The sequence below is a fragment of the Macrobrachium rosenbergii genome, chromosome 1, assembly GCF_040412425.1.
Source record: "Macrobrachium rosenbergii isolate ZJJX-2024 chromosome 1, ASM4041242v1, whole genome shotgun sequence".
Classification (NCBI taxonomy): Eukaryota; Metazoa; Arthropoda; class Malacostraca; order Decapoda; family Palaemonidae; genus Macrobrachium; species Macrobrachium rosenbergii.
In genome coordinates, this window is record NC_089741.1 from 34,863,249 (window position 1) to 34,877,848 (window position 14,600).

Here is a 14,600-nt window from a genome sequence, read left to right on the forward strand (position 1 = left end):
AGTTACTGAAGGACGCAACGAGTGTTATCCATCATTGCACCTGATGTGCTGCCTCTTGTGTGTGGGATGAAAGACAAAAGACCCAGAGGGACAGCCTTCAGCATCAGAAAATTTATGTGGTGATTCTTCTTGGCATTGACCAAATTGTTGCTACAGGAAGGTTCAGTAGGTGCTCTGTCCCGGATGATAGATGCCTGTGAAAAGCAATGCTTTTGGGGGCTTGAGGAACCAGAGGTACTTCCATTCTGAGGTTCTGTGCATCTTGACTCCTTAACAGATATTCCCTGACATTTTCTAAGATAGGAAGTAAAGCAGCACCGACATGTGGCTGCATGTGACCAACATTTTATTTTTAGGAGATAAGATTTCTGTTCAGAGATTGCCAAATCTTTGATAAAGGATTTGGGATACAAAGAAACTAATCGTCAAGCAGTCACCATCTCTGGATCCTGCCCTGTGTTGGCTGAACTAGCACTCATTCTGTATCTATCTCTATCCCAGTGGTGGCAGGTCTACTTCTCCCAGTTGATATGCAGACTCAAGAAGTCCGTGAGTATGTGATATAGCACCTCTAGTAACAATACCACAACTAACCAGTTATCCAAGTATCTTTTCACTTGAGTCTGTTTCTGTGCAGTAGTGCTACAGTTAGAGTGAAGTGCTGTCACCAGGCCAAAGCAGAACTGTAGACTGCATAACCCTACCTGCCAAACAAAATGAAGGTATTTCCTTGAAGATGGATAGATGGGCATCTTGCGGGTTAGTGGATGCTAAAAAGTCCCCTTTGCTGCCTCCAGTTTGGGATAGATCTGAAAGACTTAATAGGATAAATCCTTTTTGGAGTTGGTGGGGAGATGTTGCTGCTGGCTATTCAGATTTGTTTATTGCCTTGGTTGCTGGTGATCCCTGATCCTTCTACTCTGTGTCTGGCACCTAGGTTGAACAAGGCACAGTGGCATTTCCCACCACCCTAGTTCCATAGTCAGGCTTGCTAGAAAACTCCGTGACATGTGTAATGGAGGCAGAATGGAGTCCATTAGGTTGCAGGAAGACAGGATGCGTTCTTCATAATGATGTTGGCAAGAGGATGTAAAATCAAATGTAGGTCGATGACTGACAAGATGATCCAGGTCAAAGGCTGGGTACTTAAAAAGGAGGTTGATGTACGAGTGTGCCACCCTCCATCCTGTGAAACCACCTGACTTGTTGATTTGGGATGAGCAAAGTTGCAGTAGCCATAGATTGGATTTTGTGGTTGAGAATTTTGTCAGCTGCTTCTGCCAGTTAGTGTCAAAGATGATACAGATACATTTTGGGGCACTCGACCAAGCTGTGTAAAGCACTGCAGATCGTGGTAAAGTGAAGCTGTTGGTTGCTGTGAATATTTGGGTTAGATGGCACATTGGTAGTGCTACTGTACCAACCTTCTCTGTTAGAACAGATTGCATGGTCTGGAACATTGAGAGACCATGAATATTGGATTTACAGTATTTGGGTTAAGGGTTTGTTGCGAAACTAAACCACTTTATTAGAGAAACTGTGCAGCTGTGAAACACAGCTGTGGCTAGTACCATTAATTCTCATGAAAAAACTATTAAAATTTTAGTTTATTCTGGATTCCATAAATCAAGTGTAAGTTAAGAACCCACTGTTTATATGATCTAAATAGATTAATTATGATACTTTAGTATATTATTCACCAAAAGCAAATAGATTAATTGTCACTCTTGTTGTTGGGTTAGATCTGACTTTATTGTTTCCATGTAAGCTATAAACATTCTGATGTTTCACAGTCATTTAAGCTAATGATAAACCAGTTGTTTACTTCACTTCATTTTGGTTATCTGCTATCCACAGAAAACTTTTTCATGTGCGTTCTGTGACTCAAGGTGATGTTATAAGAGCAGATGCCGTGATATACCCAGAATATTTCAGGTAAGGATTTACGTTGTCTTTAGTTTTAATAGCCGATATTTTAGTATTTTGATAATCTTCAATAGCTTTGTGGCATTTGTGATAAATTGGACCAAATGATATAGCAGTGAAAACCACCTAACTAGAGGAACTTGTTTAAAACAGAAATTATTTTTGTTGATTTTAATCTTACAATGAAACATAAATTTTCAGTTTACAAAAGTACATAATCGTTTTTCTTTTGCAATTCCTCAATTGCACACAGCTCCTGTATGCTGGTGAAGGGGAGAGTCGTAAACCTGGTGATAACCCTGGTGGTCCACTTGCATTGCATGAGGGTGCAGGTCCAGACAAAGCAGGGACTCTAGTCCACAAAGGCCATGAATTTTTGGCTATAACTTTTCATATGCCCACTAACTGTGAAGTTTGTCAGCGACATTTGTGGCATATGTTTAAGCCTCCTCCAGCCTTGGAATGCAGAAGTAAGTTTTTGCAATCTAATAGTTTATTATGAAACGTTTATTTACCGAAAGTGTGACTGTGTTACATTATAACATTAATGCTATGAAATTCATTGCATAGTCACATGTGGAGTTTCTACCTCATGTTGGGATCAACCCAGGACTTGAGTTACTATAACTGACCCACAAAGGTTATAAAAAGATGTAAGTTCCAGCTTCTTTTACACACTCTTTGTGTCATTGAAATAGAAAATTTGTTGTTAATGCTTACAGATCAAGAAAATTCAATTTTATAGTTATCGTGATATTGCTTGTTCGCTAGTTGGTTTGTTGTTTTTGTGAGCGGTTTTTAAGTGGATCACTGTGAAAATTGCAGGGATCTTAGCTTTGAATACGTTTGTTTAGTTTCTTGATTGGATTATTCATATGGGATCTGCCCTTTCAGGATGTCGCATGAAAATTCATCGAGATCACCTTGAGCGCAAGGAAGAACTTGTCGCCCCATGTAAAATAAGTTATGATCTAAATACTGCAAAGGAGTTGTTGCTTTTGGCTCCATCTGTTGATGAACACAGGTTAGTGAAATGATAAGTTCTGTTGCTTTACTGTATGAAATTGTATGAAGTACTTTATAGATTTTATCTTTTATTTTAAAGCTTATCCTTCAGGCCAGACACAGAAGAACTTTGAAATTTAACTGTATTCTCCCCTGAATCTGAATTTCAGACATTTGCTGTGTAGGAAAATAGTAGGAAAACTCAAGAGTTTGCTATACAGGTACTATACTATAAAATTGCTTTTGTTTTTGCAGAACTGGGTGTTGAGATTATCCAAGAAAATTCAGAAGTCAGGGTACAAAGCCAATAATACAGGTGGTCCTGATGATTGCCAAAGTTTCTCTAGGTAAGTGCTTCCGCGTTTGTTGTATGTTTTTCTTCCTAACAGACTTCTAGTCCAAAAAAACATTTTGTTTTGTAACATGAATTATAGTGGCTGGTAAGACATTGGTTTCAACATTATTGTATTAAAAAATTACTAGTGTTTTCATTTTGATATCCTGACTTCATGGTCAAGGACTTTGCAGTATTTCTCTGTTGTGTTTCATTGCATATATATGTGAGTACAAAGCCCATAAATACACTTGGGAATCACAGGGTTTGCTTCAAGTATGATGATTTTGGGAATTTGGGATTTAGAATTACAAGGGAAAATGATCTTGATAAGTATATAGGGTTATGTAAATTTTGTTTATTGGAGATGTCTTACTCTGGATTGACAGGTTTAGAAAGATATACTTAGCATGTATAGGAATTGATGCTGTTTGACTTTAAATTTAAAAATCTGCAGATGTAATAAGTAGCTTGGGATATGCAGAAGCAAAATCTAGAACAATTCACATATTTATTTTCTTCAAGATTTTATTATATTTTGCCACCTGTCTCAGACACATTTTAGATAACTATACCCAGCTTGAGTAATGTATTAAGATAACTATACCCAGCTTGAGTAATGTTTTATTTAGTAGCAGTTGCTGCATCCATTTTCTGTTTGCATGTACAGAGGTATTCTCTTTAAGTTATCATCAGTGATTGAAGTACTTCTCATGGTATTTAGGAGTATGAATTTAGCCTATGCTGAAATTTTTTGCTGTTTACATTATTTTGAATATTTTGAATAGTGCTTCTGGCTTAATCTGGTAAGGAGTCATGTTTGTATTCACTTGGAAGAGCTGCTTTATTGCTTATGTTTCCTAATGTAATATTAAAACAGCTTTAGTTTTGTTTCATGTAGTACTGAATAGGTTTAATACAGGAAATATGTTGGCCCACCTCACATTTTTTTTTTCTTTATAAATCAATCCTTTATTTTTATTTATCTTTAAAGTTGTATGCTGACAGTTTTTGGTTGTGGTTTTTACAGAATGTAAAAGGCTTTAGGACTAGCAGCCACAACCAGCAAGTAATGCAGGGAGTATTTATAATTACACTTCTAGCTTGCCTGAATTGATCGCTTTTCAACCTAACGCACTGCAAAACATTCTTCATCATTGCATTCACATTCACTTCCGTAGTAACTGTGCCTCGTGCACTATTTAACATAGTCTATATAAACATTACATGTATTGTTTGAACAGCAGATGATCATCTTATAACTCTTGTCTGTCAGTTATATACAAGTGAATATGTGTTCTACTAATAAGTGTTATTGTCATTCCTTGAAAAATAAACTGTTTAATGAATTGAGCTAAGCTATAACAGAACAGTAACAATGAGCACCCTTTCCCATAAGTGATTCATTTTATTCTGGTTGGCTGGTAGACTGCCGCCGGCTTGTTTCGTAGACTTGCTGTCATTAAATCTGCTTCTGTAAAGGGCAGTGACAGCACTGTCTTATTAACATTTCATACCTCCCACCAAAATTGCCAACTAACTAGCCATCCTAAACAGGACAGGAAACCATATGAGGAATGGCTTCAGTGAATAGCAGATGTATGCCAAAAATTGATATGTGTTGGTGTTTAAAAGGTGAAATTTATATTTGACTATATAAAGAGCTGAGAAATGGTAGAGGTCTAAGTGATTGAATGAAAGATGCTGTCACCAAGCACAGTCATGTTATTTCAGCATTTTTTAACACCAGGGAAAGCAGTCCTTTATAGCCTCAATGACTGGAGGCTGTGAAAGCAATTTACCTTGCTGGTTAAAGCAACATGAAAGTGTTTGGTTAAAGTAACATGAAAGCAGTTGGCTGAAATAACATGAGAGCACTCGGTACACATCTTTTAGTCAGTTTCTGTTACTCTCACCATCACACCATTGAGTGACACAGGCGTCAAGCACAGATGCAGTTCACACACGAATGCTTTACCAGTATTAGAAAGAAAATACATGATTCGGAGAAAGTCTCTTGCTGTATTCAAGTCTGGTTTACTTACAGGTCACCTTTCCATTCTTAGATTTCCTTCTCTGTGAGTTTTTAAATGTTATGACTTTTGTCAGTGCCAAGTATGATGTGTCAAGGAAATGCTATCGTATACTGTAATTTGTTAGTAATTACATCATATGTTTGTTCAGGTAAAAGGTTGAGGTTTTCTTTGATTACACAATTTCATGGTTTTAGATATTGCTGCAGGAGATAGTTAGAAAAGGGAGGATTTGCATTATATTTATTTCCTTATATTTAGTATTCAAGATATTGAATTTTATTACATTTTCTATATTTGGTTATTTAGCACATACAAACTTTAAATTTGGTAATTTGTGAAATATCTAATGTGTTGCAACTGACCCTGTATGTAAAAAATTTAATTTTAATGTTCAAATGTTCTTTATACTTTCATCAAATACAACTGCTATCATAGTAGATGGATGCATTCTAATTCAGAAAAATAGCTTTCATTAAGATCCATTTGTTTATTACAGTGGATTTTTGGTTGTTTAATAATTTTTGTAGTAGTTACTGTAGTAATGACCTATGGTACTTTATTCGAAAGAAAGTGTTAGTAATTTTACCAATGAACTGTGGTGCTTTTATTTGGAAGAAAATGTTAGTAATTTTATTAACAGTATTTTAGATGATAATTATCATGTTGAAGATGGTTATTTAAAATTCTTGTAATGTTCATTTGTGCTGTTGATGAGTTTTTTTTATTAGAAAATTAGGTTATTTGAGCCACCGCTGTGCCATGTGTCATTTTTATGTATTTTTGTCATTCATGTTCGCACCACAATCTGAAATTTTGTTTTATATAGACCTAATCTGCCGAGGTAGAGATTACAAGATTTGGTTACATATTCTTAATAAATGATGATTGACATTCATTAAGCTTTATTTTGCACACATTAAATAAATGTAGAGCGCTAACTATAGCACTTTTAACTTGTGAAACACCTATTCTCGGTAGAAAACATTGAACTAGCTTGTGGATGAGTAGGTGAAAAACAGCAGTTGCCTGCCTCTTTCTTTCTTTCTCACACACTTGGTCAGGACATTTATTTTTCTCTGAGTCATCTGGGATTTTGGAGTAGCACATTTTTAAATTGTGCTCAATAAAGGTTTTTTGAAGGAAATATCTTCAGTCAACATTTGCTTCTAAGGGTACAACCCCTTGTCTGGATATGGATACAATTTAGGCACAGCTCGGACCAGTTGAAGCTTGGAAATAGTTTCACAGTTGACAATTTTCCTTGTTCAGGGTTTGTGGGTAATTGCCTGTGCGCACAGTATGTAGGGCATCATTTTCGATCAGTGCTGTGTGTATACACATTACTCATGCTCTCTTTATGGCAGTGTTTGAGACTTCGATTTTTAGTGAATGGTTTCTGCCCTTTGTCTTTGTTGTGTGTATGTTAGGCATGATGGTGAATGTGAATTCTGCATCTCATGACCAACACAAATGCACTGGATGCAATAGATTGTGAGTATGTTTCTTGTGTGCTTCTATCATTAAGCCCACTCCTTGTATTTGGCATCTTTATTTCCCTGGTAGCTACAACTTCTCTCCCTCCATGAGTGGTAGTTTCTCCTGTCCTTCTCCTCACTAGTGAGGAGGAGACATCATTTTAGTGGACAAAGTGTAGTGTTCAGGCATTTGGAAGTGGGAGTTTGTTCCCCGTCTTAGTCTTGCTTCCCACTTCTACCCTGTTGCCTGCTGCTGACAAGAACTACAACCAAATGGAGTTGTGGAGCTTGTGGCCTGAATTGGTCATCTCAGGTAAACTTCCTTTTTATCTTTATTAAACATCTGATGAAAGCCAAACCCTTGAACCTAACAGCAGTGTACCAGAATCAATTGCTATAGCATTTGCTTCACCTTGGGAAGCAGTAACAGAAGATAAACGTACCGTGTTCTTCACTGCTTTCTGTTCTGCCTTTTTCTCCCCTTTCTTTTTCTCATCTTTCTCTATTCCTCCTCAGACTGTAAGAGGAGGAAGGTGTGGAAGACCTCCCTCCACAAGAAGGCTAAGAAGTAACAGTATGTGAAAGTTGGTATTTGAAAGCGAGAAGGGTGATAGAGGAGTAATTCCTTGACATATCACCCAGATCTGGGTGCGTGCATGCTGTGTCTCCATTGGACTGGTCATTCATGATCACCCACTTTTCCTTCCTAAGAGAAGAGATTCAGCCTTGTCCCTACTGTTCTTTTCTTTGGAGGCACGGAAGTAAGAGTCTGCTCTTCCCGGTACCATAGCGACCCTCTGGCGTTTTTACACCAGGACCCAGGACATCCCTACAACCAGTTTTCAAGCGGTTGGGGGTGTTACTATATTCCTCGGGGTAGCCTGGTGTCACTTTACTCAGTAGGTTTGGAATATGCACAGCCCAGGTAACAGGATTACTGAACTAGGTGGAAAACGTGATCCAGTAGATCTGCCAACCTGCTGACCCTTTCACCGAGTCAGCAGAAAGAACTACCTCCAGGAGATAATTGAGGCCTGCCTCTTAAAGGTGGATCTCTTGGTATGTTAGTTGACAAGCAACCTCAGGATGGAGTGACTGCAGGCAGAAGGAGCATTCCTTTTAACTGAATAGAGGTAATTGTGATGGACTTGGCTGTGTCAGTATCTTCACAAGAAGTAAAGGTGAAAGTTACTCTATAAGTAGGGATGGTGTGTTAGGAGCATCTTCACAGAAAAAAAGGCAAAGGTTACTTTGTAAGTAGGGAGGACTCTTTTTAATGTTTCTTTCACACCAGACTGCTAACCTGGGGGCCAACCTGTTTTGCCAGCAGGTCTTAGAGCAGTGTCATTACTAGAGAATTACTTTTCTTAGCAAGTGAGGTACTTGCGAATCACCGAAAAGGCTCCTGAAAACATGTTTTTGGATCATTTATTCACGCATTGATAGGTATTGTTGAAAATATATTCTTTAGATCCTGCTGATCATTGACAATCCACCAGTCACTGCTAATTTCTTTGATATTTTAAAGAAATGGTATCTTTCCTAGCTAAACAAACCTTAGTCTTTATATGGATACACTTTGGGTTCAGCCAAGCCCATAGAAGCTGGGAAACAATTTTGAAACCTTGTTTCCCAGCTTCAATGGGCTTGGCTGAAACCAAAGTGTATCCTATAAAGACTCTGGTTTGTTTAGCTAGAAAAAAATACAATTTCTTTAAAATTTCAAAAAATTAGTAGTGAATTGAATTGTCAATGATCGGCAGGATCTAAAAATATATTTTCAACAATACCTATCAGTGTCTGTGATAAATGATAAAAAAAAAAAAATGTTTTCAGGAACCTTTTGGGTAATCCACAAGTACCTCACTTGCCAAGGAAATTAATTCTCTAGTAACGTTCTTGGATCCTTTCTGTAATTTTATTGTTTCACTCTTTGCTGACTATTGTATTAATTGTATGCCCCATGCTCGACCATTCAGACTGTTTGTACTAGAGGTATTGTACTGGTCTTCATATTAGTGACTTCTTTGCCAATACTCTGTCATTCCTCTCATCTTTCACTGTTATTAACTATTAGTTTTCTATGGTTTACTTGCCCATTCTATTGATTTTCTAACCTTTGTACAATTCTGTAATTAAACTTGACCTTAAACTGCTCTCTGATGGATGGCAGGGATTCCTCAATATCTAGCCTAGCTCTGCTTTCCCTAATGCTGCACCACTGGGTTATTGCTCACTTTCTTCTAGGTAACTCTCACCTTACAGGTATGACTATGGAACATTTTGTCGTTCATTCCACCATCCTCTAAAATTCCATATCTAAGGTTTTCTTGCTGTCTCCTACAAGATGCTTGCTCCTTCCCAGTTGACGTTTACTGTCTCTTTCACTGGAGCATTTATGACAATCTGGAGCCTTTTTGACAATCTGAACTCTGGCTGTTGACTTGTGTACATTATGAGAAATAGACATTTCATTCTACAATCAACTCGGCATCTTCAAGAGTGTCAAGAGATTCTCTGTTCCCTTATAGTCATCATCTTCCCTCTGGCTCTGATGTAGCTTTTTGGGGCTCTCTCTCCAGGCAGTTGACTTCTCATTCAAGATTAGTGCAGACTTCCATAATAATATATCTGTGTTGGAAAGAAAAATAAGGATTGAATGAGTAAAAGCTTAGGATATTTGACAAAAAAATAGATCAATAAAAAATTTTTCTCATAAGTACCTTCATTCTGGGTGAGATTTGAGAACTTCAACTCAAGTGGCCAGGTTACTGTATATAATAATATAGTAATAAATAATGATGATGATAAGAATTTGTAGAAAACAAGCATGGCTCAAGATGCCCACTCTCCAAAACGTTATGTTCCTAGCAGTTCTAGATTCTCATCCTTTGCTGCCGGTCACATAGTAATTATTGTACAGTATTTGGTCACCAATCAGTGGTAATGACATAGGGATTTGGTTACTTGAGCTGAAAGTTTGAAACAACAGGAATACAGTTCTCAAAAGAGTGTTCTTCCTGAAGTTTACACTCATATCCCCAAATCTAGTCACTTTGTTAAGATTTTGCAAAACTTTTTCCATTGCTATATGGCAGTGCTTTACCTAACATGGTCAAGAAAATACATGGAACAGGTTTTGTTCATGTTCAGATGATCGTACTTTTATCGTGTGCCACGTCGGAAACAATTTCTGATTGTAATATCTCATTTGTATCTAAGGGAAAGGATTGTATTTCTTTTCTCAGTGCACTTACTTTCCTTCTACACTTTTTTCATTTAAAATCCACATTCTTTGCTTGTACTGTATATGTAAATGAACTACTGTAATTTTTAGTCACAACCTATTCTCCTCTGTGTTTCATACACCATAATACATTAAGATATCTTGTATTTTGTATAAAGCTACTTTAAAATAATATTATATATATATATATATATATATATATATATATATATATATATATATATATATATATATATATATATATATATATATATATATATAGAGAGAGAGAGAGAGAGAGAGAGAGAGAGAGAGAGAGAGAGAATGAGAACATACATACAGTCTAAAATCATATACTCTTAAGAAAATGAAAAAGAAATAAAAACAAAACTATGAAAATGTCACACATGTAAGGTGAAAGCACTTAGTGCGGGGTAAAAATGGCTAGCAAATAAACAGTAATGTATCCTAGTGTGTGTTCAAGGTAAATGAGAGAGAATGAAGAGCAGAAAGTGGGTTCCTAACTGGTGGAAGCCTCTATCTAATTTTCATTTATTTTAACAATCATCATTACCCCTTGAAGGTCATATTCCAGACTTGGGATTCCACTGACTTTTGTATGTAGAAAATTTTCAGCTAACTTCAACTTATTGCCACCCACAAGCAGTTTATGTGATTTGCAGTATACAAGTAAATAACTTTTTGTGAATATATATTATATATATATATGCTTATAGGTTCTAGGCTAAAATATTATAAAACTTTGCAAAGATCTGGATATTTTCACCAAACTTTCCCTCCCAGCCCCAGTTAGTGTGGATCTTTGGATCTTTGTTATATATATATATATATATATATATATATATATATATATATATATATATATATATATATATATATATATATATATATATATAATGTATGAAATAGTTTTGTAAATAAAATTTTATTAGTATTTTTAAGGTTATGACAAGGGAAAAAAAGTCTTATTGTGGGTATAATATTTTAGTAAATAAAATTTTATTAGTATTTTTAAGGTTATGACAAGGAAAAAAGTCTTATTGTGGGTATATTATTTTAACGTGTCATTCGATTTGTAACTCGGATGCCATTATGGATCAACCTGAAAACATGCCATTCCTAGGAGACCCAAGTACAAAAAAAAAAACTTCATTTCATGAGATTACATATAAGCTTTACCATACTTGCTCCATAAGAGGGTACCACTTTTAGTGGCCTTATCATTACAGATGGTACAGGACATTCTCTCTAGCTTCGACTTGCCTCAGCTGCATTGCTTTCCACTTTTTCTTTTCATTTGCTCCCTTTGATCTCTTCTCACTTAGTTGCAAAACATCTTTGTCTTTACTCTGCTCCAAAATTCACCCCTCTCAAGAAGAAATTTGTATGGGTGAGCTCAATGAGAGTCTAGAAATGGGGTTTGAAGATCTCGGTGAACTACTGTACTTTGAAATGATAATGGTGTTATTCATATTGAAGCTAAAAGGTTAGAATTTGCTTATTGAATGATAGCACACTTTTTCATCTCTATATTTAGAGGCATATTGTATCAGTGCATTATGCCTCGACATACTCAAACAGCATATAACAGATAGCGTGTCACCATCATCATTGATATTTTCATGATTAATTTTCCCAAACTCTCTTACCTTACGTACTTTTGCTTGAATGCATATGTGGCTTAGGTCTTTATCAGTGCTCTATCTTCATGGATTAGTAGGTCTCCTAATTATCTTTATATACTCCCTGATACTGTACACAGCTATTCTGAATAATGGCCCCCATCACTTCTAATTACCTGTCCTAAAAATTTTTATTTTTATGATTTGGACACTACCACTTCACAATTTCTCGTTATTAGTAGCGCATGCATGCTACGATTAAGTTTTTATAATGCAATGCGATTAGGGCAGAATCAATATGCCCTTCTTCCCATCCCTTTACAGTCCAATCTGTTTTCCATTTGCTTTTGAGTAAATACTCACCTGTGCCCACCGGCAATGCTCAGTTGTCAACAGAGTGACACACACCAGTTTGTGTCCAACAGATGGAATGTGACCAGTAGGCTAATTCATATTAAATGTGAAAATATCAGGTCATGGTAAAAAAATTAATGCAGAGATATCTTGGGCGGAAGGTATAACTTATGTCAAGGCTGCAATGGAAACATCACAGTTAGTGAGGTCTATTAAAATTGTTTTGAAAGTTGAGCCACAAGTTTTGAGGTACAGTAACTCCTATCAAGACAAGCACTGGTGTTTTACCAATATATAAAAATTGCAATGTGGAAAAAACATAGCAGGCATTCATGGAAAATCAGAAATACACAGCAAGCATTCATAGAGAATTAAATAAGATTATTCTTCAACAAATTACTGACACCAAATCAAAATAAAAGAAACTGCAAATGTAGAGACTTGTAGTTAAATTTTTAAGTTATAAATTTTCTTTTTCAAGTACCTACTAAGATATTTTTATGAGTACAGTACATCGGAAGCATGTCTTTAACAGAAAATCAGACAGGTGATCTTGAGAAGAAAGTCAAACTTGAAAATTTCAATATACTCATATTGTTATACATAGCGAAACTAGGCCTACATTAAATAACATGGAATGGCAAATCCGGTAAATTGCTGTAGAGTTAGTATGCTTGGTTTAAGTGCTGACGATAGGTATTGGTTTTCTTTAGAAAATACCATAGGGTCTCTCTCTCTCTCTCTCTCTCTCTCTCTCTCTCTCTCTTTTTTTTTTTTTTTTTTTTTTTTTTTTTTTTTAACATTTCATCCAGCCATCTTCAGCCTTGAGGAGGGGTTTCAAAGCCTTCTCCTTACCCAATGAAACGATTGAACTGTTTGCCAGAAGTTACCAAGTTTTTGTTGTGTTATCAAATTACACCCCTTTCCAAATGATAATCCTTCCTTTGAAATTTCTTTGTTTGTGAAATCTATTGTTATGTGAATTCTTAATAGAAAAAAGTATTTTGCACTGGTAAAATTTGGGATTAATTAATATAGCTTTTATACATTTATGGTAAATTTAGACAGAGTGAAACTTGTCAGTAGCAGTCATTCATCTTTGGTCAAATGATGAATTAAAAGTACAAGTAAAAAGTTTGTGCTGTTCTTTTAACTGAAAGTTTTGAATGTTGCAGGGAATCCACAAGATCTGCCTACCGACCCTTTGTTGCCCAGAAGTCCGCCCACCCCTACCACCAAATTCAAACTTGAGTCGAAAATGAGTCAAAGTGGGGTCACAATTCCTAAGTGTGCCAGCAAGCCCTTTGTACTATTTATGTGAATATGATTCTACATAAGGGTACACTGTTGAATGGTTTTACTTTTCAAGATAAATGACAGATGATTTGGAATTTATTTTGCCAATGAGACATTATTATATCAAGGACCAGTGCCTTATCAAGTCTTAGCTAAAAGGACTTGACAGAGATAAAAGATATATAGATATGCTATATCTGTATGTTGTATATTTGTTATATATTAAATTAAACAATTTCCATTTGATGATTCGATAATTGCTGTGTTTATGAGGTGATTCCTCATATACTGACTGCTTTTAGCCCCAAACTACTATCTTTGCATGAGGGTGGCATCATTTTTTTTCCCATTGTGTGAACTTAATTCTTGCTACTAGTGATGTTTCCCAGTGGTAATGCAAATAGAAACATGCAGGTTGACAGACAAGCATTTTAGTAAATTATGCTTTCTAAACATACATGAACACTTTAAAATACCTTAACCTAACAGTCCAACTAATAAAGTAGTCTTTATTATCCAAGATGTAAGTGTCCAGGTTTTTCTTACCTTCCATATTTTTAAGATTGTTTTAATTTATGATTTCTTATGAATGTCAAATGTTACATTGACATACTGTTATAACTGAAAAGTTTCATTCAAGATTTCATGGTGTAAAATAGATTTGTAAATAAATTTACATATTACTTTTTAGCTCCTGTGCACTGGAAAGATTTTACCGTTTGTATTTTTGTAAATATAAGCTATACAAAATATTTTATTTTTAACACCATTCATTACTTCACAGTTACCTGCTTAGAAAACCTAAAATATTGATTGCCATTAACTGCATATTATATCCAGTAAATAGAAAGATCTTGGTCCTAATTACGCTGGATAATGGAGATTCTACAGAAAAATATTTACATATTGATTCATAAAATGTCAAAATCATGTGTAGTGTTATCATCATATAATGCTGTATAAAACTGGAAATTTTTATACAATGTTAGTTATGTTATAGAGTAGCCCTCAAGTTATCAGATGCTTCATGGTATGGTCTTTTGTTAAGTAACAAAGACTATACTTAACATGAGTTGACATTTACAAGATACCCAGTGGCTAACGTTAATTCCATATGGTTTTTCACCCCTAACTAAACAGTGTGTTAGACCTTACATTCAGTGTTTGAGATTTTAAAAATGCTTGAAGTCTCAAAAGGTAGCCTAGCAAAAAACCATTTTAATAATGTAGCTGATAACTGCAGAAAGTCCAATAAGTTGAGGGTTACTGTGTAAGTACCTAAAGCTCCAACATTTTTAAAATGCT

General features: G+C 35.6%; 1 protein-coding gene across 1 annotated transcript in view; it reads left to right on the forward strand.

Moving 5' to 3' along the window:
• LOC136849040 (rho-associated protein kinase 2-like) overlaps positions 1–13,276 on the forward strand; it is a 50,527-nt gene extending 37,251 nt beyond the window's left edge. Inside the window, 7 exon segments of the mRNA XM_067121967.1 lie at positions 1,858–1,907; positions 1,910–1,935; positions 2,180–2,396; positions 2,821–2,954; positions 3,187–3,278; positions 13,175–13,223; positions 13,226–13,276. Of these exon segments, the coding sequence (XP_066978068.1) occupies positions 1,858–1,907; positions 1,910–1,935; positions 2,180–2,396; positions 2,821–2,954; positions 3,187–3,278; positions 13,175–13,223; positions 13,226–13,261 (604 nt within the window). The 3' untranslated portion in view covers positions 13,262–13,276.
• The last annotated feature ends 1,324 nt before the right edge of the window (positions 13,277–14,600 follow it).